The sequence below is a fragment of the Astyanax mexicanus genome, chromosome 17 (genome assembly GCF_023375975.1).
Source record: "Astyanax mexicanus isolate ESR-SI-001 chromosome 17, AstMex3_surface, whole genome shotgun sequence".
In the NCBI taxonomy this organism is placed as follows: Eukaryota; Metazoa; Chordata; class Actinopteri; order Characiformes; family Acestrorhamphidae; genus Astyanax; species Astyanax mexicanus.
Window position 1 is genome coordinate 17,336,111 of NC_064424.1, and position 26,006 is coordinate 17,362,116.

General features: G+C 40.1%; 1 protein-coding gene across 1 annotated transcript; it reads left to right on the forward strand.

The window, feature by feature from the left end:
• Positions 1-6,024: 6,024 nt before the first annotated feature.
• fgfr4 (fibroblast growth factor receptor 4) lies at positions 6,025-20,136 on the forward strand. Its single transcript, XM_007244436.4, has 21 exons — positions 6,025-6,772; positions 8,239-8,444; positions 10,443-10,624; positions 10,711-10,849; positions 10,954-11,007; positions 11,289-11,552; positions 11,641-11,730; positions 11,858-12,024; positions 12,137-12,260; positions 13,114-13,304; positions 13,408-13,546; positions 13,658-13,845; positions 13,945-14,090; positions 14,185-14,306; positions 14,419-14,529; positions 14,834-15,024; positions 15,689-15,811; positions 16,139-16,209; positions 17,863-18,000; positions 18,106-18,211; positions 18,324-20,136. The coding sequence occupies exons 2-21, from the start codon at positions 8,351-8,353 to the stop codon at positions 18,498-18,500; spliced, it is 2,817 nt and encodes a 938-aa protein (XP_007244498.2). The 5' UTR covers positions 6,025-6,772; positions 8,239-8,350; the 3' UTR covers positions 18,501-20,136.
• Positions 20,137-26,006: the final 5,870 nt, after the last annotated feature.

Below are 26,006 nucleotides of genomic sequence, written 5' to 3' on the forward strand. Positions count from 1 at the left end.
TTGGAGTCGAAACTTCATCTCTACTGTTCAGAGAGTAAGGCTTTCTGCTAGATGTTGAAACATTGCTGTGAGGATTTGATTGCATTGAGCAATCAACAAACACCAAACAGCAAGAGCATTTGTAGGATGATGCTGATATTGGATGATCTGCACCTCACCTCATCATTCCCAACTCTCCAAATCATTCCAGAAGTATTGGATGGAGCACCATCCAGTCATTCCAGAGAACACAGTTCCACTGCTCCACAGCTCAGTGTTGGGGGTCTTCATATCCCTGTAGTCCTGTATGCTTTGCATACTTTTCAATACTTAAATACTCTACAGTTACTAGACAAGTTGTGCGTTGGTATGGATTTACACCTCTGTTTTAGCAATTGGTGTAGATTAAAGATTAAAGCTGGATGCTTTAATTAGAAGGTGTGTCCACAAACATTTGGACATTATTTACATATATTTAAAAGCTCTGCAATTTAACTCTTTTAAACTGTAATATAAGGCCAGGCTCTCTCACCTAATGCCTGTGGTGTTTAGTGCTCTGCCCTATCCCTCCAACACTGCAGGGTTATATGGTGTTATTTATTCTTACGGGAGCAGCCCCATCTGCGTCACATTATCCCAAACAACTAGCCAGAATAATGTGATATCAACACCAGCAGTGTCCACAATAACAGTGTACTAAAAAACAACGGGGCCGGCTAGGTGCCGCTTTGTACAGAGGGTGTTGTGGAGTTTGATCAGTGGGGAGGGGGAAACTCGATATCGAGCGGAGATGATATTGTTTTCTTAACCAGTGGATTCCTCACATAGTTGACGGCGATGTTGAATTATTAATGGCTGACGGCTCTTCGTGTTTATCCCAGCGTGCTGCTCCCTCGGCTATGAGCGTGTGCCCATCTATCAGGGCCTTATCTTCTTTTACAACTTCCATTTTCCCCTCGTTTATTTGCGTACTTTGACTTTAGCTAAGGACGCTGTAAAATCTGACCCGGACGGTAATAAAACCCTCCTCTCGGAAAGCAGCGGGGGGAAAAAACAAGGTTAAGACGCGGTGTATAACAACCCTGTCGCCTCTCTAAATCACCGCGTGGCTCGAAATAACTGAGCCGACGTGACTAAAGTAGTCCTGCTATGTGCTCCCGTTCAAAAGCACCTAAAGTCTCTCGTCCGTCCTTTCCAGCATAATCGTTCCATTTTCTGTTGGTGCTATAAGTTTGCCTAGCACAAAAAAAGGAGGGAAGAATGCCAAAATAATACGTGTACCTGATTAGCCAGACCCAAGCAAAGCTTTGGCGAGAGAGTTCTTTTGAGAGGGGCGGTTAGGAGGGGATCTGCAGGGCAACAGAGGAGCTTCAGATAATAGGCTTTAATGGGGCATTCACATTCAGCAGGCTGCAACAAAGGCCGGGCAGTGGGATTTGGGAGGGCCGATTGTTGCTCCAGTGTGCTTTAATGCTAGGCCCCGGAGACCGAAGCTGAGGACGACTGCGGGGGGAAAATCTGCCATTGTCAAGCGGAATGTCAGCAGTTTTCAAGGAGGCCAGAGAGGACCAGCAAGAGAGAGAGTGAGGGCGAGAGAGAGAGGGCAAAACAGAGAGAGAGAGAGAGAGAGAGAGAGAGAGGAGGAGGAGAAGGTGCATATGGATATAAAGAGATATATATTGGGATAGAGAGAAGTGGACAGGAGCAGAAGGAGTGAGAGTAATTTACTTTACCTCAAAAGGCTTCTCTCTCTCTCTCTCTCTCTCTCTCTTGCCCTTTCTCTCTCTCTCTCAAGATGTCAAGATGCAGACCAGCAGCAACTAAGAGAGAGCGCCACACCACACTGCCATAGTGCACACATACATACATAAAGAGCTGGAGGGAGCCTGGCAGGGTCGGACACTCACTCTTGGCCGACACAGTTATTGGCACCGTTTCTACGCTAAGGTCAATAATGGACAGATTTCAACTTCCAGACTTCTTTTTCCTTTCCTTTTACACCCAACTTAAATGGTCCCCGGCTGGCACATGACGAGCCTTACAGAAGTTAAAATCTGGTTGAAATAATGCCAGTTGTAATTTTAAAGTTTAAAAAAATGTCAAATGGATGTGAAAAGGTTAACATAACACTTTTAAATCTTCATTGAAACTTTAATTTGAGCTCAACGTAATGCTTAGTCTTTATAAATATGATCATTTTTTCGATTGATTTAGTATTAAATTGGATCATTATTATCATGAGATCATGTCAAATACTTAAAGGTATGAGTTTAAAAAAAACTTTGTGAACAAACTTTGAGTTTTTTTTGTATTTGAGTTCTATATATAGACACTAAGAGAAGCACACTATTTATGAGTGTATTCTGTAGCATTAAAAAGGACAGTAATCTGTACTTTATTAAATGTAAAAAAAAAAGTAAGACAGGGCGCCGAGTGGTCCAGCGGTCTAATGCGCTGCAACTATGAACGGGAGGTCGCTGGTTCGAATCCTGTTTATGTAGCTCTATAATTGACTGCCGGCACCCAGAAGGAGTACAGTTGGCCTTGCGTTTAAAATCGCTGCACTTTCCTCCAAGCGCACTAGCTGCTGAGGTAATCATGCATCAGCAGCGGCTTAAACAAAAAGGGGTGACTCACTTCACATGTGTTGGAGGAGGCATGTACTCCTAGGGTCCTCCTAGGGTCGCAGGCGCCACTGGTGATGGGAACGCACAAACAGGTGGGACAATTGGATAGCCAAATAAAAAATCTAAAATAAAAAAAGATAAGTAAGACTGTAAAACCTTATAACCTTTCAAGTTATAAGGTTTATTCATGACTGAAGTTAATCATGACTGAAAATGAATATGACTTATTATATTATTTATACACAAACAACAATAACAGTTTGACTTTCAGAAAGATCTATACCAGTAGAATTGCCTGTCATATATTAAAGGTGATGATTCAATCTATTGTTCGGTAAATAGTGTTTGGTTCAGTGCCAGTGCCGACTACTGAGGCAGGAGGGTCTGTTGAACTGGGGCTAATGGAACAAGGGGGGCCCATGGTGACAAGATTCCCTGAACTCTCTATTAAAATCTCTCACATTTTGTTTACTTTGCGTTTGTGTTTGAACTTCTAGTGCAATAATAGATACATTTATATAGATGCCCTTAATAGCAATAAAATAATATTAATAAGCCTGTTGGCTAATAGGCAGAGCTATTAGGTTGGGTTATCATTGCTAACAACTTTATGATCAGTGTCTACAGCAATATGACCATCAACCATTTGATATGAAATGTCAGAAATTTTAACCAAAAAAAGAAAGAACTAACAAACTCCTGAAAGTGAATGAAGCAAAATAAGAATAGATGAAGGGATACTGACCTCAATTCTTAAAAACAGACTTTACTAGTTTGTTTTCATCAACTCTGCATAGTCTCGATGTATGTTCATCTCTTATTAATAAGAGTGCCTATGTAGGAGTTTTCATTCATAATTTAAGTACTAAAGTGCTTCAAACTTTTTAAAAAAGGGAAATAAAGGGAAATAAAGTGCTTCAAAATGTTAAAAAAGGAAATAAAATTTTAATATCTCTGTTTTCTTCACATTTGTAATGTAAAAACAGCATACCACAAACATTAAGCTGATATTAGATGATAAAAAGTGCTTATTTTAGTGTAAGTGAGGAAGGATCTATTAGATACTAGTTACCCCACTGTTTTGTCTACTAATTGGACCTGACTGAAACTCCAAAATCTATATATTGAGCGTGTTTATGCATCCTGTCAACTGCTACCTGCCTTCTGGCACTATTTTACCCCCATCAGTAAAACCTCACTAGTAGCTCAGCTGTTCTGCCAAGAGCATAAGACTATAGTCACATTAAGAATTAAAAGAAAAAAAACATTACTGGTAATAGTTTAAGAGTCTCCCCCCTTTTAAAATCTGCCTCCCAGAACCTCCAAACCAACTGCCTCCTTTGGTTCCTCGCAGGTGGAGCCACATGATCATCACTCAGTCTCACCCCAGTCAAAAACATAGGGGTGAAATCTCCATACAGGTCCACCAAGAAGGGAAAGAATGCAACTGCAAAGAGGCCTTTCCAGTATTGAGTTTCTCCACTTTGTTTTCTGGGTCAGGATAACCTCTTCTCTACTTTTCTGGCTTTAAATTGATTTTAATCACTTAAATTATTTTTGTTCTTGGACTGCATTTTTTTTTTTTGCTGTTATTACAAGCATTATTTTTTGAAAGATTACTACTCTATTATGTATACAGAACTACTCTATTATGGATACAGATTACTTGTACTTTTTACTCAATTACATCTTCAATGCAAATCGTATAATGTACTTATTATATGTTCATCTAGATTATTTGTTTTAAATCTGAAAAGCAACAATACGTTTCTGGCCTTAAGACCTAATTTAAATGTTTTGGAGGGGAGGGGGGTGTCAATTATATTAGTGTGAAATGGAATTATCCATTATGTTCTAATTTATCTTCAAACCAGGACCAGTACCACCTACTGGTCAACACACCACACAGAGTTTGTTCAAAAAGGTTAGGAGCAAAAAGGATGGCTAAAGTGTGGTAAACCAGCATTCAATTTAGATTACCTTAATGTTTATATTTTATGTAAATGGATTTTTTAAAATGTGCATTGTATGTTTATTGATTTTCATCAGGGTTGTTAAATTGTATTCATGTGTTAGCTGGACTTTGTATAAGTGGTAAAAAAAAATCAGAATACATTTCCATGACACAAAACATTCCTTACTTTTTCTTTTGGACACTTAAAGTACTATTTACATACCAGAATTCTCATAGATTTCCACAAATATTTATTTTTTTAGAGAGAGAGAGAGAGAGAGAGAGAGAGAGAGAGAGAGAGAGAGAGAGAGTTCAGTGTGATGCTCGCTCAGCCATCGCATAATCATCTTTGCGCTAAAATGCCTTTGTGGGACCTAGCCCAGTTATGGGTTTTGTTGCATTTGAATTTATGGTTTATATTAAAAACATCACATGATCACGCAACAACTGATCTACCACACTGCATCACGCCAAATAAACCTCATCACTAATTAAAACGGTCACGTTTTATTTTTAGATATGTTTGTGTCTTTAAATGTAGATAAATAGTCAGTTTGATTTTCCCTTAAGTATCTTTCTGGCTTGGTTTTACTACTTTTTACTGAGTAAGGTTTTGACAAAGTGCTCATACTTTCACTTAACGACAGTATTTTGTTTTTTTTTCCCACCCTTTTCTCAGAACTAATAAAGTGGGGAGCGTCTCAGCCCCCACTAATAAATCAATTAGGGGTCGAGGTGTCTCCTTGCAGCCTAAAAGGATTATTACGAGTATGCGCTGCGGCAATGATGTAATTACGGGAAGGAGCCATTCACAGCTATTGAATACAGTACACAAGTACCCTACAAGTGCTCGTTTCTAAAGGAACTTTATGCTTTATTTATTTCCCCCCCTAATTCGCCGTGTAACACATTCTAAACGCGAATTATACAGCGGGCCTAATGCTGAGTAAACTGTTTATTTAGGCTGCTCTAAATAGGGTAGGAAAGAAATATGTATGAATACATTCTTACGTTTTAGAATGTAATACCATAACATATTTCTTTTATAATCATAATTTATGAGGGACGATTAGCTGGACTATACGTTTTGTTTTATTATTGGTTTCACATTTTTTGCTTTGTTTTTTATCTTCAGACTAAATCATTGGCATCTCATTTTTTTGTTTGTGTATATATATTTTTTTCAGACTCATATAGGCTATTCAGAGCCCTTGCTAACACCTTGTAGTAGAGTAATAGAGTGGACAGAGCTAGGTAAGTAAGTAAGCAACAGTCTTGAGAATGAGATATGAGCCTATATTGGTTGCTGGGGGTCTGCCTCATGGGATTTTTTTTTTAAGAAAGGGGGGGGGGGGTGGTGGTGGTAGTGGGGGTTGTTGGAAAAGCGCACACACATAGCCTACACACACACACGCACTCACACCCCTCCTCCGCTCCCCTCTCCCTCCTCGTTTTAGCCCATTGTTGGGCTCCTTCCAGTCAGAACAGGGTCTCCGGCTGCTGGAGTAACGCTGCTCCTTCACTGGAGCCCGACTAGAGTCAACTCACAAAAAGGACGCGCTTCTGAGGCTCGTTTTAGCTTCTATTTCTTTTTTTTATATTTTAGTAAAGCTCACCTGAGCTGAGCAAAGGAGAAGCGGGACTAAACAGCTCTGTATTTTACAAAAAAAAAACTGAAGAACTGAGAGAAAAAAGAAACGGAGAAATAGGAGAAGACGGGGATTGAATGAGTTCCCTGACTGATCTTCTTACTGGATGTTTCGGGGTTTACGTGTTTACGTGGATTGTTGTCAGGTGCTAAACTGAACTGAACCGGTCGGACTTCGTTGCCTGTACCCGTGGTGTGGATTTAGCTGGTTCTAGTCTCTCAAAAGAGTCTAGTCTAATCAGAAGAAGAAGAAGGAGGAGGAAGGAGGACAGCTGGACTTTGTGCGCTCCTGCGTCGGCCGAGGAGTAGCGCCTCTTGCCCAGGTGGCCAGTGTCCAGAGAGACACGCTTTTATTTACTGATTTTTATCTATTTTTAATGGATTTCTGAAGATGCAGAGTCCCCCAGTCCAGTCGGAGGAGGTCGGCAATCTTTGAGGATCATTTTTGGAGGAGAATTGTGTACAAATGAGATCTTCTGAGACTATTTCAATCTCAGCTGAAGGGAAAAAAGAGAAGTGTTGAAGGAACAGGGCAAAAGGGCAGATATAAAGAAGAAGAACAAGGTAAACAGAGTGGAAAACTCACTTTTATTTTAATATCTGTGATTTTCTATTTTACTTTTTTACTTTGTTAATGTTCTCAGATTAGATCACTAAGTGGTTATTTCCACATTTCGCTCCTACCTAAAATTAACTGACATTTATTTAATGTGTGGGGATAAGTAATTCAAGAGAGATTCATTTTTTTATTTGTTATGTAACGTTTAATTTAACCTGGTAAGACTGTATGTACAATTTTTTTATTTACAACATTTACAATAATGGTCTGCCAAACGATACAGAAAGAGAAGCCAACGATAAAACAACAAAAAGGGAAAAAGGCAATTGATATGAAAAGTCAGTTAGGTAATGGCAATGCTGGCAAGGTCCATGTATCAGTAAACATCTCTCTAGTGCAGATCCTAAACTTTGAGAATATAATAAAAGTCGGTCAGTTTAAGGTTAATTTTGCAGGTCATTTGAGTGATATGCTAGTCTATCAGATTGTGGACCCGACCATTTTTACAAGCGCTTCAGAATAAAAAAAAGATTCTTAGATTTAGGTTAGGTTTTCTACACACCATGCCATACGATAATAAACATCAACAAGAAAATAATAATTCATTTGTTCCAAACGTAACTCAGGATAAAGAAATGTCAATAGTATTACGCCACCACAGTATTACGCGCTTCTCGCACGCCTCCTCTTTCGTAACTATAAACCGCATTTAGTTTACCAATTGGGTTCACACTTGTAAATGGGTTCATTCATCTTAAACTAACTCTCACTCTGGTGCGAAACCCTCACCAGTTGTGAAGGAACAGGAGCGCATGGTCTCGCACTGTTTTTTTTTTTTCTTAGTAGAGCAAGTGTTTGAAAGAAAGCACAGCTCTGCTGACTGAACAGCATCCTCTAAATTCTCTTGTTTTGGTGGTTCAGTATCAGCTATAAGCTATTTCTGGCTCTAGCTTTAGAAACTGATGAGATTTCATTCATAACATAGCCACATATTATCATTTGCGTCATCTGTCCCAACAGGGATCCGCTGAAGTGTTAAGCAATAAACGGTAACGTTAAAGTCAGTTCGGGTTGCTTTAAAGCAAACTGATTAACTTCAAGATCGTGTGCCTTCCGTGCACGATTCAAGTGTATACATACAAACGATCCATTATCCATTATGCGCGCGCTGCCCCCTTCCATTTACAAACATCAGCCCCCCTCCCTCCCCCGTAAGTGCCCCGCATTCGTACCTCCAGTTATTCATGTTATGGAAAGTGGTGCACAACAATGTCCAACAATGAACAGGTAGACAATGTGTCTGTTACCCAGTCCAAGTGGACTTGCTGAGCATTGATACACAAATGTGCATTTGAGCAGGGGGTGGTGGTTGAGGGGGTGGGATTCTATTCATATCTTAATGTTAATGTAAGCACACTAGGTCCACCAGGGTTCATGTCTTGCACACATTCATTTTAGCCCTGTTTTTCAGGTTTGTCTCTTGACTACAGAGGAACACACAGAGAGTTGCTGATGTTTGGAGTCAGCACTTGAAGACATCTCTCTCTTCCACACTGTGCAAAGGCACAGATTACCTCAGCAAAATGTTGAGCATCTATAGGATCATCCTAATGCTGTGCCTGGCAGAGTTGGCGTTCTCAAGAAGTGTGGTTTCTTCAGAAGAAGTTCGCTCCAAAGGTATTACAATATTTGAAATATAATTGTATTGGTAAATATGATAAAATTGTTTTTTAGTCAGCTCATACCAGTCCATATATGCACGAGTCTGCAGTGTTCACACTTTATGGGTACGTTTTTGACTGATGAGTAGTCAGGAAACCAGGAAAACCAAGAAAGTTAACATTTGAACTTTCTCCATGGGAGTCAACTCAATTTCCTGGTTGCATTTCAGATGGTGCACCACATGGTTGTGTCCATCAAGTTTGTCCAGTGTATGATACAAGTGTTTGACTTGATTGTCAGAGAGGTTTAAGGCAATATCCCTAATGACAGAAGAGAAGTTCAGTCTTGAAGAGCTTAAGAGCAGAGGAAGGTGAAGGATGTAATCGTTTGGAGGGTAAAAGAATCCAAGTACTTTCTTGAGCTGTAAACAGTGCTATCTGATCCTGCCAAAGCCCCGAGGCTCGGAAGTGTAAATCTGTCTGGCCCGGTGCCAGTGACAGGGGGATTGTGGGGAGGCCCTGGAGGGTCTTCTATTGATCCTTTACAAATGCCGGACTGTCTTGATTTTGTACCTGCCAGAAAGGCATTTGATGATTTTTAAGTGCTATTATGATGTTCACCAAAGTACCTGCTGTCTCAGGTAACCTAAGCAGGCCAAATAGCAGCCTAGCCCAGCACAGGTTAAGAGTGTTGTGTTTGTACTTGTGAAAGTGCTCAGTGCAGTGTAAATTATGGAATTAAAATATTTCTGAATTTCGTTTTACACAGCACCATTAGTGACATGCTTAACCTGGCAGTAGATATATAAGATTTGATAATGAGAGAGTGGAGGGGGCAGATGTGGACCCTGCCGAGGATTGGGGCAGAGTGTTCGTTAAAAGCGTCCTTTTCTGAACCCTTCATGAGCTAAGTCCAGTGCAAAAGAAGTGGTGAAGGTTGGGAGACCCTGTGGTGCAGCCCAACAATGCCCCACTAAGTTCCTGCCAAAGGAAATTAAAGTCATTTGACAACTGTAATACTTTAATGGGCAGAGCCATCCAGGAGAGCTCCGGTTACCAATAAAAACACTGGCCTAGAAAAAAAAGAGGAGTGGTTAAAAGTTTTGTTTAAAGCTTTTTCTGTAAATTCACTTGTTGGCATTATGATCATGTAGTATTTTGGATTAGACCACAAGAATGTTGTTGATAAAGTGTAACTATGGAAAGTCTTGTTTATATTTTGATGCTTTTTCTGTACTTTTTAAACATTGTAATTAAAGCTCAATTCATTTTGATTTATCAATGTAAAAAAAAAAGTATCAATAGTATTGAAAGTGGACCAGACCAGCTTCACACAGAGGCAAAGGTTTTCTAAGGTTTTAGTAATTTAATTGAATATTTACAAAACATGTAAGTAAGGAGAATTATACACTAAAAGTCATGTACAGGCATTTTCTCTATCACAACCATAGCCATTCAACCCCACAGCCTATTTTTAGGGTGTGTGCATGTGTGTGTCTGTGTGTGTTTTGTTTAGCTTGCCTTTTCTTTTCCTCCTGACCATTCACACCCTCTTTTGGGGTCAGATGCAGGCCAGGGCCCAGTTTTATTCAGTGAAGTTCATTAGTGTGTTGGTGGGAGAATGCTGTGCCTCAGTGCCAGAGGTGACATTGCTGGGTTTGGGGTTCTTTGCGCAAATGCTTATCACACTCCCTTTCGTGGCACCAGAAACACTACTGTGAAGTCAAACCTAGGTCATCTTCCAATGAGAGCTGGAGGTCCGCTCTCTCTTTTGTTGGTTGCCCCTTCAACTGCGATTCACCCCAAAACCAGAACTGATCTTTGAGAGAAGGGTCTCTTGTTAGCAGTCAGGGACTGATTGCTTAAAACTGCTCCACTCAGTAAACACAAGCTGTTCTGTTTTCCAGTGAATCACAGCACACTTGTTGTGTGGAAATGCAACCACACGGTCAGGAATAGATGGGAAGGTAAACATTATTCATGCTCAAAAATGCTTTTACTCTCTTTTGCCCAGATTCAAGAACTTCTCGTCACATTCTTCAGCCAGGCTTCCCAGCGAACACCACAGTAATAGTTGGAGGGCAGGCAAAGCTGGTGTGCAAAGTCCACCGGCCAGCCACGACACGTCTTCAGTGGTTTAAGAAGGAGAAAGATGGCCTGGGAGCTGATGGATCACCACTCCTTAAGGCTCTCACTGTAAGAAAGTGATTTAAAGAACCTCTCTGAAACATATTTCCGTCTTGAGGAGAGTGGGAGTAACGGTAGATTTGTTTTCCCTGCAGCCTCTTCAGGAGAGCATCTCCAAAGTCAACATTCTTCCTTTAGTGAATGTCTCCTTGGAAGATGCAGGAGAGTATATATGCGTGGCAGAGAACGCTGCTGGACGGACTACTCGTTCAGCTTGGGTGGAAGTCTTATCAGGTGAGCAGTTGCAATATTCAATGCAATATTTAATGATGTGTTTTGGACACACATTCATGATTCTGGGATATGGTCATGACGAGATCTGATTTCTTTCTTTGCAGAAACCCTTCCTTCTTTATCTCTGGATTCACTGACTATGCCAGAGGCACCATCAGGTATGGCATACTTGTCTATTTAAGCCACTGTTTTAAAAGTAGAGTCTATTTTATGTCAGAAGTCTATAGATGTTGAGGCCTCAATGCAAAGACCTGTAACCTTAAAAAGTTACAGTCTTGAGTTGTTGAGTTCAAAGTTGAGAGCCACAACTGACCAAACAAGAGATTGAATGGGCAATAACAATAGCAGGGTGCCCTGTGGGACAGGGCAATGCAAAGAATTAGATGTAAAAGTTTAAAGTAAAATCACCACCTTAATAAATTATATTATCTTTTTCCAGAACTTTCAGAGGAGCTAAATGAAGAGACATCAGAACACCTCCTCCTTGAGCCTGGTGATGTGCTGAAACTTCGCTGTGATACAAATCGTCCCGGTGCTGTCCATTGGTTTAAAGGAGATTCCCGGTTGCAGCATAGTGCTCGCATCCAGATCAGAGCAGGAGTCATGGAAATCACAGATGTGACATACGAGGACTCGGGCATGTATGTATGCATGCTTCGTGGCACCAGAGAGGCTTTGCGCAACTTCTCCATCACAGTAGCAGGTATGTTCAATGGTGGTTCAGTTATAATAGTTATTTGAAATATTGCTAATAGACATGTAATAATATTTGTCTCTTCTAAATCTTTTAGATACACTGGGATCAGGAAATGATGATGAGGACAATGGTCTGGAAGACTCTGTTGCAGAGACGGAAAATGACCAGGTCTACTTATCCGGAGGTTTGTGTTGTGTTCCTTGTAACTGTTGTAACTGTTAATATAATTCTGCCACAGTAGTCTGTGTCTGTCAGTAGCATCTTGAAAATTGCAACTAGTCTAATAATAATTATAAATTGTCTTTCTTCAGGACCGTACTGGACCCATGTTCAGCGGATGGAGAAAAAGCTATATGCGGTCCCAGCTGGAAACACCATCAAATTTCGGTGTCCTGCAACGGGAATTCCTCTACCCACAATCCGCTGGCTGAAGAATGGCAGAGAGTTCAGAGGAGAGCACAGGATTGGAGGAATTAAGGTGAGATAGTAGTTTTAAAGCAAACTAAAATTTAAATGAATTAACCATGATATTTTCACATATTGTTTACATGATTAATTCTTAATAACGGTTCATTCTTGCTGCGTAACAGCTCCGACATCAGCACTGGAGCCTGGTCATGGAGAGTGTGGTGCCCTCAGACCGTGGGAACTACACTTGCGTGGTGGAGAACAAATATGGCTCCATTGCTCATAGCTACCTCCTGGACGTCCTGGGTAAGAACACTTTTGCCTACTGTAGACAGTGTCCTGGCTCCATGTGGAGCCAGTGAGGGCCAGCCATACTCCTGTCAGTTGCAGTAAGCATGAAATCAGGGAGACCCAAAGCTGGCAGCGCAGTGGTGTCTCACAGTTAGACTAGACACACCTTAGAAACAGCCATGGACCATGTGATTCCTCCACAGGCAGCCACCAAGGTTCAGGGCTTCAGTGTCTACAGCTATGTTAAATTGCTACACAGGAAAGGGGCAGTAAATATCCACAGGGGGAAACCTGGGGAGAGGGGAGAACTGGCGTCAGACTGTATAGTACGTGCCTGGAGGCGCAGTGGCCCGGGCGTCCAGACCAGTTTTCTACCTGACCTGTGACAGACCTGTTTGTTAAGAGTCCGGCATGGGGTCAACTGCTGCCTCCAAGCATAGAGAGGGAAAAAAAGAGCAGGCGTCAGTGGGGGAATAGGACTCAGCGACTTCAAAGCATCCCAGTACACGGGCCTGGCTCTGAAATTTCCTAATGGAACCAATTAGTGCATGTTTGGCTAGCCTCTGCTTATCTCTTTCCATGCTTTAGACCATCTTATCAGATTAACACTTGTAATTACCATGCATTTATGCAGGCTTTGGAAACAATTATGTGAAAGTATGGCATACTTGAGGCACCACACCAAAAAGCGAACATAGTTCTGGGGTTAAAAATTCATCAGCAGTTGGGTAACTGTTTAGGAGAATATTGATGGGGTATGGAGGCTAAGGGAGGTGCAAGAACTTTCACTTTGATAGAACAGTTAACCTGATGTTTGCTATTTTTGCGGGGGGTTAAGATACTAAGACATTTCTTCTTCCTTTTTCAGAACGTTCCCCTCACAGGCCCATTCTGCAAGCTGGTCTACCAACCAACATCACAGCAGTAGTGGGAGAGGATGCTCAGTTCCTCTGTAAGGTCTACAGTGATGCTCAGCCCCACATCCAGTGGCTGAAGCATATTGAGGTGAACGGCAGCCGTTATGGACCAGATGGCACACCCTATGTCAAAGTTGTCAAGGTATTCAAATGGACCCATTCAAACTACTGTAACAGCACTGCCCTTCCATCGCAATGATGGCACAGCAGTTAGAAGATACTAACTTTAATTTTTCACTTTTTAGACAGGCAGTTTGAACATGTCTGAGGTGGAGGTTTTGTACCTGACAAACATCACAATGGAGGATGCTGGAGAGTACACCTGCTTAGCTGGAAACTCTATTGGTTTTTCTCACCAGTCTGCATGGCTCACTGTCCTATCAGGTAATTTCTGATGCTATACAACAATCACTCGATTGTAATTGATGGAAACATGGTTTCTTGTGCCTTTTGTACATTTTAATAATGTTTAAAAACTACATCTTGTTTTCACAGAGGAAGCAAAAGAAATAGATCTCATGGAGACCAAGTATACAGACATAATAATCTATGCCTCAGGATTCCTTGCCTTGGTGATGGCCATTGTGATCGTGGTTTTGTGCCGAATGCAGGTCCATCCAACTCGAGAGCCATTCGATGCCCTTCCTGTGCAGAAACTTTCAAAATTTCCACTACGTAGACAGGTGAGCAAATCTAAGAGCAAGTCTCTAGAGGGATGTATCTTGATTAGTATTTTTTTATGCATAAGATACTAATGCTGTGTACCTTGGAAACATTTACAGTACTCTGTGGAATCCAACTCCTCTGGGAAGTCCAGTGCCTCTCTAATGAGGGTGGCTCGTCTTTCCTCCAGCTGCTCTCCGATGTTGGCTGGAGTCTTGGAGATTGAGCTGCCCTACGATCCTGACTGGGAGTTCCCGAGAGAGAAGTGTGTACCATTTTCAAGTCACACAAACTATTCTGATTATTTTATTTGGCAACAATTTGACTATATTTCTCTTTTTTCACCCCCTTTTTTCTAGTTTAACTTTGGGGAAACCTCTCGGCGAGGGCTGTTTCGGCCAGGTTGTGAGAGCAGATGCCTATGGGATCAACAAGGATAATCAAGATCAAGCAACCACTGTTGCTGTCAAAATGCTGAAAGGTAGATATTTTCAGAAATGGTCAATATGGCCTTTTACAGTGTGTCCAATGGGATACAAGGGAATCAGCTTGATTTGAACCAACTTAAATATGTCTAATTATTTTTTTTACAGATGATGCAACTGACAAAGATTTGGCTGACCTTATATCTGAGATGGAACTCATGAAGGGCATGGACAAGCACAAGAACATCATAAATCTCCTTGGTGTTTGCACCCAGGATGGTGAGTTGAGTTTAGTGACTAACCCAATTTTCTATTGGTAGTTTTTTTTTCATATTTAACACTCTTCTATTATCTATTATACATCAATATATTATTATAGCAATGTGAAGTTTTTGGACAAGTTTTGTTTGTAAGATCTATAGATAACAAGCTAAAAGGCTCAGTTAATCAGTTATTCAGTTGAATGCAAGCTCACATTTTTTTCAGTTGTGTCAGCTACTTTTTTATCAAGACAATTGTTTTGTGGCAGTAGTTTATTTGTTTTTTGTATTGTTCCTTAACCCAACTTTGCCTGGTTCTGCAGGTCCACTCTATGTGCTGGTTGAGTACGCTTCTAAAGGAAGCTTGCGAGAGTATCTGCGGGCACGTCGTCCTCCTGGCATGGACTACACCTTTGATGTGACCAAGGTACCGGAAGAGCAGCTTACGTTCAAGGACCTGCTCTCTTGTGCCTACCAAGTGGCACGAGGCATGGAGTACCTGGCTTCGAAAAGGGTGAGTTGGGGCACCAGATCAGCAGCACAGCTCATTTGTTTGCATGCTAAAAACCAGGACCTCTTGTCTTATCAACATGTCCCTTTGTCTGACACACGATGCCAGGCATTCCTTAGTGGAGTGGTGGTGTGCTGTGTTTACCGCTGCGTCCATCCCGTCTCTGTGGGCTTTGTCCTTTTTAGCACTGCCATAAATCTGTTAGCAAGCAGGCGCACAGACCCGCCTGTGCGCGGGATCATATTACTAGGTCTTTGTGGCCTGCTAAGAATGCAGCTGTCTGAAACCCTTCCATTAAGGGCGGCAAACCAGGGGCTTTTTCGTCCCCTTTTTTCAATCCCCAAATACCACTTCTATTTAAAATCAAAACCAAAATAAACTTAATAACATGCGTTCAGTTTAGCAAACAGTTTGGTGGTGTTTTTCTATGAAGCCCACATCTATTTAAAGTCAAGCTTGTTTTGGAGGTTATACCAAAAGTGCTCACTGCACATGGATTTGGAGCGCATCTGTTCTTAGAGAAACTTACAAATGATCATGTTTTTTTTCTAGGTCGCGTCTGGTAAGAAATAGGTTAATGTGATTATCAGAGTCAACAAAATGCCACGGAAATGTTGCGTTTTTCTATTTCAAGTCAATAAAAACTTCTCTGTCTGTTTCTCAACAGTGCATTCACCGAGATCTAGCAGCAAGGAACGTTCTTGTCACAGAGGACAACGTCATGAAAATCGCAGATTTTGGCTTGGCAAGAGGGGTGCACCAGATCGACTACTACAAGAAAACCACCAATGTAAGCAGCTAAGATAAACTACATTTTGTTATTTTGTTATATTATCTTAAATATGGCTGTTTTAGATGTAAGTGCAAAGCATGATTGTCATCTCTGCTGCACGTCTACTGTCTGGGCCCATGTGCAGCCTTAACGCTTTTACAGACAGATGTTTGATGTGTCCCTGCTGATTGGCAGGGAGCTTAATGGGAGATAATTGGACGGTGGGGGGAGAATTAGGGGAGGAGAGGGCAGCCATGTTTTTTTGCGGATCAAAAGGAAGGAAGAGTGCTTTGCCTGTGTCTCAACCAACTGTCCCGCTCACTGCTCTGTTGTGTCCAATTTCAGGGACGTCTGCCAGTGAAATGGATGGCACCAGAAGCCTTGTTTGACAGAGTCTACACACACCAGAGCGACGTGTAAGTCTGGCTAATCATTGCAGCTTTGCCAAAGAATCAGCTGACCAGGGTTCCCCAGGGCTGGAATTTTAGGTTCTTTCTAATTAAATGGACTACTGTTTGGGTTAAGGAAGGTGCCCGCACGGGTTAATCCTGATTTCTTAGTGGTCTTTTCTATTGAAAATATGAAAAGATCAAATCAAATCAAATCAAATTTATTTGTATAGCGCTTTTTACAACAGGTGTTGGCACAAAGCAGCTTTACAGAAACATGATTACAGGACAAAGAATCAGGCAAAACATTAAACATAGAATATACATAATACAGAACCCCCAGTGAGCGCGGAGGCAAGGAAAAACTCCCTCAGAGCTGCAGGAGGAGGAAGAAACCTTGGGAGGACCAAGACTCACATTAAAGGGGGGACCATCCTACCACTGGTCAAACGGCTTTTAAATTAAAATTTAAAAAGTCTTTTATACATCCATATAGGTTTTATGTACTCAGGAGTGTAATAGCGCCACTAATGGCTTGGATGTAATCTGTAGTGGAGAGTAAGATGGTCGATGAGCAGCTGATCTGTGGTGGTGGTGGAGAAGAGCTGACTTCAGAAACTTCCATCAGTCTGGCTGGACAGGAGACGCGAGAGCCTGAGGGTCCAACATCGGTATCGGGTCAGACAGGTGGGCAGTCAGTAACTCGGAGGAAAGCAGAGAGATGGAATTAGTTTTTACTGGATTTATGCAAAACTGAGAATATTAAAACATTATCAGAGTGTGGCAAATGACTCCGGCAGAACTGAATAAAACAGCCTAACTAAAGGCAGAGAGCCAGAAGGTAACATAGACATGGAGGCACCCTGAAACACCAGCATCCACCCACTCCACCGTCCACAAACCTGAGTGACCGTGTGCAGTGGGAGAACAACAGCACCAGCATCTCAGTTTACCACAATTTCCTCTGTCCATGAACCCCTGAATCTGCAGCCATATCTAAAGGGAAAAACATTAATTACCAAAAGCTAAACTAAACAAGTAAGTTTTCAGTCTAGACTTAAAGATTGAGACTGTGTCTGAGTCCCGAACATATTCGGGGAGATTATTCCAGAGTTGAGGCGCTTTATAAGAGAAAGCTCTTCCTCCTGCAGAGCTCCTCTGAATTTTAGGCACTACTAATAAACCAGCACCCTGAGATCTGAGTAATCGCGGTGGTTCATAACAGGAGATGAGGTCTTGTAAATACTCAGGAGCGAGTCCGTGTAGGGCTTTATACGTTAACAGGAGAATTTTATAGTCTATGCGGAATTTGACTGGAAGCCAGTGCAGTGCTGATAGTACTGGACTAATATGGTCAAATTTTCTAGTTTTAGTAAGGACCCTGGCTGCAGCATTTTGAACTAGCTGAAGTTTATTTAAGTTACTGCCGGAACATCCAGACAGTAGCGCATTACAATAATCTAGCCTTGAGGTAATAAAGGCATGTACTAATTTTTCTGCGTCATGCAGTGATAGGGCATTTCTTAGCTTGGCAATATTACGGAGGTGTAAAAGATGTACTAACAAAGGAAAATGTGCCCTCAGACAAGACTTTTAAGAATAAACACAGTATAAAACAGAGACAATTTCATATATCTTTGAAAATATTTGCTAATTTATTTATGACTCTTGTCTTCACAGTTGGTCATTTGGAGTCTTGATGTGGGAGATTTTTACTCTGGGAGGTTCCCCCTACCCTGGAATCCCAGTAGAGGAGCTTTTTAAGCTGTTGAAGGAAGGCCATCGCATGGACAAACCCTCCAACTGCACACATGAACTGTAAGCACCATCATGTTACTTAAAAATGTAGCTATTTTTTTCTGGTAAATTAGCATTTAATGCAATAATTATGTGGCTAATTTTGTGACTGATGTTTCTTTTTAGCTACATGAAGATGAGAGAATGTTGGCATGCAGTTCCAACACAACGGCCTACGTTCAAACAGCTAGTGGAGGAACTTGACAGAGTGCTGCTTTCCATTTCAGATGAGGTAAGTCCATTTAAAAGAACAGCTTTTTTTGACAGTGTTGGTCATTACTACTCCTGGTATTACTCCCAGTTCTATTTTCATTAAATTATGTTTTACTTTCTTCCTTTTGCAGTACCTGGACCTGTCTACCCCCTTTGAACAGTATTCACCATCTTGTGAGGACACTTCCAGCTCTTGCTCTTCAGACAATGATTCAGTGTTTACCCATGATGCTTTGTCCACCGACCCATGCCTGCTCGGTTATCATGACGTGCGCTCACGGATAGACCTGAAGACAACATTACGATAGAGTCTTAGCTGCCAGAGGACTCCGTCAACTTGTGGGAAAAAAGTTCGCTCTGAAAACTTTCACACGAGAAGTGTCACAAGGACTTTGGCCTTCAATGCTCTGCCCAAGAACATTATTACAATGCTTGGCACTACAAAACCGGTGATGACAAATGGCTGCCTCAGATAATCATGTTTCTTATATAGTAACTGGACTGCCTGGTCATGAAGCTATTTAGTCTCGATTTCTATTGAGGAGGAGAGGATGGATGCTGCTTATTATGTATAAAAAGTCACAAGTATTTGAGCGGCATAGATTTTTTAAAAAAAAGAGAACATTTATTTTGATATAAAAAGCTGATAGCATTGTTAAATATAAAAAATTCTCTATATAAGATTATTCTACATTTTTCCTATTTAAAGAGTTGTCTTAAATCTCAGGATCTCGCTTGGTAAAATTGCTGTAGTGGCAGCAAAGTGCCTGGATTTTGATTTCCTGTGAATATCTTAAAATATTTTTCTGTACATATCATTAAATGTCAATTACATTTTATAAATTATTGTAAAAGATATGAAATGAAGGTGTTTCTTTGGTGAAGAACTTATATTTGTATCGGACCCACAAACGATCCCTGAAGTTGTATTTTTAATTCCAGAAACACAACTGAAACAGCTTTTGTACGCTGCTGCTCAGCCCATTGTATGCCGTCATGGCAAACCAGTCGGGATTCTGCTCACTATGGTTTAATTTATACTGTTACAGACAGTTTGCAAGCATGGTGTGCCTGCTTTCCTCACAAAAGCAGAGCACCATTCAAGCCAAGACAATATCGGGGACCAGTGAAGCTTCCACTGTCAGTACTGTATAGAGAGAAAAGAGTTGGATTGAATGTGAAAACCACCCATGAGATTGATTGATTTTAAATAGGGGATTCCTCCTTTGTTTCGCTGGGACCTTTTACCTAGAACAGTTTGTTTGCAAAGTCCAAGCGCAGGCTAAGGTGGACAATAGGCCCATGCAGTTGTAATGGGTGCGACTGCAGGGCAGGGTGATTGGGGGGCTGCCAGAGCCTGTGTGCAAATGAGGGAGACTCTTAATATGGTAATGGTTCCAGCTGCCCATCTTTCTCCTGCACTGTCTTTCCCCCCCGTTTTAATATACAAATGCTAATGCTGGCCTTTTCGAAGTAAAACTGCAGTATTCGTTAGGAAATGCATTGCCTCACTCCCAAGCTGATAAGAAAGAGTTTTTCTCAAGTTAATTTACACCATGTTTTGCATTTCCAGCCAAGGATGCTCCTGCTATTCCCTCAGGACACATTTCAGTCCAACATCCAGTTTTCTATTTGGGCACAGTGGTGAAACCTGACTGAAAATTTCATAACTCCACTAATATGGCAGCTACACCAGCGCTCAACCTCCATCTAAATACCAAACCTCTTTATTTGGTCCTATGAAGTCAAAAGTTCTTTGTCTGAGATGAAGAAAGCAGAAAGTCTAAATGATGAACTGCATGACATTCCATGTACCCCCATTTCAATTTGTAACAATCAACGATGTTCTTATGCATTTGTTCCCTTGAGAGAATTATTTTAGAAATATCTAATTTATTTGTTTATTGTGCTGTTTTATATTAAATAAAGGATAATTTAAACATCTGACTTGGGTAATATTTGTGTTTTATCTTGAAAATGATCTTGGATTGGAAAGTTGACTGTAGAATGCATTCTACATTCTACTGTTTTAGATTGCTATCTTATCTGTACCATCATTTACATCCCACAAATCTAAATCTAAAAGAGATTTTTGTTTACATTTACTTCAACTTTATATATTTGTAAACAGCATGAATCCAACATATTTTATTCCTAAATTTCAGGCCTGCAACACATTTAAAAAGTAACGAAAAGGGATTTGCTTATTTATCCATCTTCAGAGCAGAATATCAATTAATGCTTCAAAGAATTGGGAGGAATATCGGTGCATAAAGGGCAATGGAGCAAGCCTAAGCTGAAACCTGTGATCTCCAATTCCTTTATTGGCACTGTATCAAGATTCGTCATTCAACAATAGCTGGTAGAATCACATGGACAGGAGATTACTTGCCACTTAAAACTTTACTAAGCAGAACAGAAGTGAAATTGACACTAGAATGAACCATCACACAGTGGGTGGAAATGTGCGCTGTGGCCAGAAATATTAGTATTCCCAATTTTATTTTATATAAAAATGGATGCAAAGTGCTCCACAAGTCTGAGCTTTCAGACCTCAAATAATGCAAAGAAAACATGTTTATATTCATAAAGTTTTAAGAGTTCAGAAATCAATATCAGGTGTAATAACCCTGGTTTTTAATCAAAGTTTTTTTAATGCATCTTGGCATGTTCTCCTCCACCAGTCTTACACACTGCTATTGAATAATTTTATGCAACTCCTGGTGCAAAAATTCAAGCAGTTCAGCTTGGTTTGATGACTTGTGATCCATTTATCCATCTTCCTCTTGATTATATTCTAGAGGTTTTCAATTTGGTGAAATCAAAGACACTCATAATTTTAATTTAATAACTTTAAGAGCTGTATTTTACAGGGACATTTGTGCATTGTTCAACAAGAGAATGTAAAACCACATGCTGCACATATTACAAAGAGATGTCTGCAGAATGAATGAATTTCAACATATATAGCGCCTTTCTAGAAACCAAAGGACGCTTTACAATTTACACGTTTTTTTTTTTTTTTTACACACAAGCACATTACATCCACACGCCGGTGAGAAGCGGCAGCCAATAGCGCACAGCGTACTCTCAACCGGAAACGACCATCCACCTGGAGGACTGCATCGGGCACTACAGCAATTACCCAGCACAGAGTGCCAATCCATATCTTGGCACAGTCATGCATACATTTACACACACACAAACTTACGTACATACCACACACTTACACACACCGGATCAATTTAGAGTATTCTATATTTTTTTTTTTGGGGCAATTTAGAGTAACCAATTTACCTGATCTCCATGTTTTTGGACTGTGGGAGGAAACCGGTGTCCCCGGAGGAAACCCACGCAGACACGGGGATAACATGGAAACTCCACCCAGATAGGGACTTGAACCCAAGACCCCAGTGCTGGGAGGCGAACGTGCTAACCACTAAGCCAACGTGCCGCCAAAAGAACAAATGGTGTCATTGTTTTCTTATTTGGAGTTGTTAGTTGGGAATACATTTAAGATAATTTAAGTACTGCTTATCATCAACATATAATATTGAATATAGCTCTGTGTCTGTCAGCTAAGACCCTGCATAGCTAGCATTGCAGGTCTGATCACACTTAAATGTCGCCTTCTAAATCTCAAGCCTGTCCAGCACCAGCCTGGCTTATCTTTCATGTGTAACAAATCAGAGTCTGGAGAGGAGCAGACCAACCCTCACTGAAGCCCTGATAAGTGTCTGTGTCTCAGCAGAGATTCTAACAGCCAGCTGGAAGAAAAGAGATAAGAGCAGGTCCTCCATGGCTGGCTTCTTCTCATCTCCACATGCCCTGCATGTTTGACCTGAGAGAAAGGGCCAAGCTCGCCTGCCAAATGGCTCTCTGCATGCCCCTGGCTAGTTCCCGCCCATTCTGTTTCTTACATGTTAATGATGAGATGTTATCTTATCTCTGGCTAAAGGCAGACATTTCTACATTCCACATAGCCATGTTACATTTTAGATGATTGTGGTGTTATGTCGTCACATGTGACATAGATACAGACAACAGATCAGTGGTATCTGGTACCAAGACATTAGCAGTAGATCCTGTAAGTCCTGTAATTTGCGAGATGAGGCCTTCATAATTCACATCAATGAACCTTAGATGACTATGATCATGATGCCTCTTTACCGAATGTCCTTTCTTGGAGCAATTTTGGTAAATCCTGACCCCTGCGTACCAGGAACACCCCACAAGACCTGTCACTTTAGAGATGATCTGATCTATTGTCTAATACAGCTCTGGTAAAAATAATAGACCACTTAAAAAAGATGAGTTTCCTTGATTTTACCAAATTGAAAACCTCTGGAATATAATCAAGAGGAAGATGGATGATCACACGCCATCAAACCAAGCACCAGGAGTGGCATAAAGTTATCCAAAAGCAGTGTGTAAGACTGGTGGAGAACATGCCAATATGCATGAAAACTGTGATTAAAAACCAGGATTATTCCACCAAATATTGATTTCTAAAATCTTAAAACTTTGTGAATAAGAACTTGCATCTTTTTGTTATTTCAGCCATTTCTTATTTTCTGCAAATAAATGCTCATTATTTAAATGACAGTATTTTTATTTTTTTCGGGAATTTGGGAGAAATGCTGTTTGTAGTTTATAGAATAAAACAACAATTTTCAAAATTCATTTTACTTAAACATATACCTATAAATAGCAAAATCAGATAAACAGAACTGAGGTGAACTAAAGTGGTCTCTTATTTTTTTCCAGAGCTTTATATTGATCTATTGTCTGAATACAGATTTTGAATCAAGGTGACAGAAGGAAAAGAAGAGGACAACCAACTTTAAAAGATGTAGTTTCTTTATTGGTTGGGAATGTATGTAGGGCACTTAATTAGAGCCCTACCTTCCAATTTATTTTAATTATTCCAAAATTCAGGTTTTGTAAATTAAGAAATAATTGAAAAGGACAAAAAAAACTAAACTAAACATTGCAAAAATGTTTTTACACTAAAATGAGGTAGACTTTTTTAAATGATTCCGAATCCATAAAAACAAATCCTCTGTACTGCTCTTCCAGAACTGTCTGGTGTGTTTGCACTCCCTAGATATGTGAGTTAAATTTTTCTTTAAATTTTGGTGCCTCTTATTATATAATCTAAAGCTTATTCATATTACCATAGTGGATGGAAACATAACATATTTCACATTAATTCTGCCACAATTTCATAATTGCATATACCTACCAAACCCAGCAAGACTCACCTGCTTACCTTGCTAATATTTAACTAGCAAGAATGGCTGAAATTACTTCAGCATTAAGATCTGTAAAATCTGTAGACATTGCAGTCAAAAATAAGTATTTAATGAGTGTGATGGTTAAGCATTAGTGAGATACTGTAAATTATCGAAAGGAGGTTCTTTAGAAGACATAGACTGTAGAACAGTGTTCTCAATAACAATATCTTCATCTCAGCTACGTAGAGAGGGATATTACAGTAGAGCAGCAGAGCTCAAACCCTTCATTAGTGGGACAAATGCACATTACAGACTTCAACAAAGTAAAAAACACAGGTCCTCAGTCTACAGAGATATGGAAAAAGTGAGATGTCAGATGAGTCATTTTTCTCCATCCTCTTAACAAGTAGGGAGTGGATGTGTGCCGTACAGCATAAGAACAGTTCAGGTCTAAATTCTTGTTGCTAAAAGGGATGGGAACCAATGGCTCTGCCCTCAGCAATGCTATTCTCAAGTTCTCACCAAAAATTGTTAATGCTATTGTTTGCATGTGCTGACTGAGTTCCTGGCTCTGCACTGTTGCACATGCCGAATGAAGAACATCTTCTCAGTGTAGCTTAATGAGGATATACCATAAAAAATACAGTACATCACCTTTAATACAATATAATTACATTGTTTTACACTAAAGAGCCCCTGTAAACCAATAAAAGTGCTACAATTTCTGATCACCTTTATCTTATTATGAAACAGGTACATCCTGATTGGAATGACACAAAGAGTGACTGAGTAAAAAAATGAGGTCAATCATATGATACAACCTTTGTAGCCACCAGATCCAAATGCAGATACAAGATGCAGTTTAAAAACCCTATACGAGATTCTGAACTGATGTTTAAGACACTAGACCTTACTACGACCACCATAAAAACACCAACTGAGAGGAAAATGATGTTAATACAGCTCAGAAAATACATTGTATTGAACACCAAAGATGTTCTGGTTCTGTTCCTAGTTTTTGCTTTTATTTTAAAAGTTTAAAATGCATCACTTGCATTACTTACATCATCTGCAATCCAAGTAGGATTAAAAAATTGCATCACCAACCATGATCCATGATCTCTTATAGTAGAAAGATGAACTGTTACATGCTAAATTTATGCACACTGCTAATACTGTGCACTTCAAATTAAGTTATTTAGAATTTTGCCAATTCTAACTCTATATGTCTTATGAAGATGCTACTATTGGCCCACGCTAAGATAACTTTTAGCACAAAGAGACACTCACACTTATCACTTATCACAGAAGTAGCAAATCAATAATTAATCTGAGATATTATTAGATAAGGATGTGTGAAAGTTGTGGATGCTAGTGTTTGAGCCATTATTCATTATTTAAGGATCTTAATTATTTGTGAGATTAATTGCCCACAAATGCGCACATGCAAAACTGTCCCTCATATTGCAATTACCATCTGTTATTTAAGGTATAAATCTCACTATCAACTAAACGTTAAGCTCTCTCTCTTTAACTAAACATTTTTGCCCTTTGCTGACAGAGGATGATAGCACGACAGTTAGCTACCAGGCTAAAGGTTAGTATGGTTACACCGTAGACAGGTGTAATAAATCTTTAGGCTAGTGAAATCCATTGTTTTCATTCACTATACAAGTAAAAAGGTGCCTGTTGCAAGCTTGAAATATCAGTGTGGATTCAGCACATATTTGTAATGTGTGACAGCGACCTGAATCATTACTACATCTCTGCCCTTTGTAACAAACCAAGCAGTGTGAAAATCGGGTACAAAATTGGCATTCTATCTATACATATCAATGTTATTATCAGTACAGTGATGGAGGCTCCTGGAGCTGAAGCTAATGTGCACTTTTAGAGTTCATAATGCCTCGTTTTAAATGTCAGAGCTCTCTGGATTCTACCAAAGGGGTGTGGAGCTACTTTAAGCCTGGATAATGGTGTAAAAACTATTTATCTGGGCAAATTATGCCCCAAAGTGCACGTTGTAATAAGTGCTGGGCAAAAAGCACAAAATTACTGGATCTCAGAAAGCTGTGGGAGAACAGAGGTGTGCTATTCAACAAAGGTAAGTTCTCTTTATCTTGTTTTACTACATCAAAAGTTTATTTTACATCAGAGTTCTCCTTTAGTAGGCCTTTTGGGATCCACATATTGATGTACACTGTAATGAACTTCAAATAATTATTCCATAGACACAATTCGTCACTGTCCAATATAAAAAAAACAAGTATCCTTCTTAACTTTCAATGGAAGTCAATGTAAAAAGAGTTTTTGGGTATTTTGATGAATTCCTATTTCTCCTTTCATCAAGAAATTTTGACACAGTGTAAGAAACAGTTGGTTTGTTAAAATTATGTAGTAAATTAAAAATCAACAAAAATTTAGATACTTGTTGTTCATTGTTTTTCAGCAACGAAAGCCACTATATACACAGTTTTTTTTACAAGGTATTGTAATCATTCCTATGCATTTACACTGTCATTCTATCACCATCCCAAACCCTGTGTAAAATCTACATTATTCAACTCTGACCCAACT

Coding starts and splice junctions, on each gene's coding strand:
- fgfr4 (XM_007244436.4), top strand. CDS start 8,351: ATGTTGAGCATCTATAGGATCATCCTAATGCTGTGCCTGGCAGAGTTG. Junction 13,305..13,407: donor CCTATGTCAAAGTTGTCAAG/GTATTCAAATGG, acceptor TTCACTTTTTAG/ACAGGCAGTTTGAACATGTC. Junction 14,307..14,418: donor TGCTGTCAAAATGCTGAAAG/GTAGATATTTTC, acceptor TTTTTTTTACAG/ATGATGCAACTGACAAAGAT.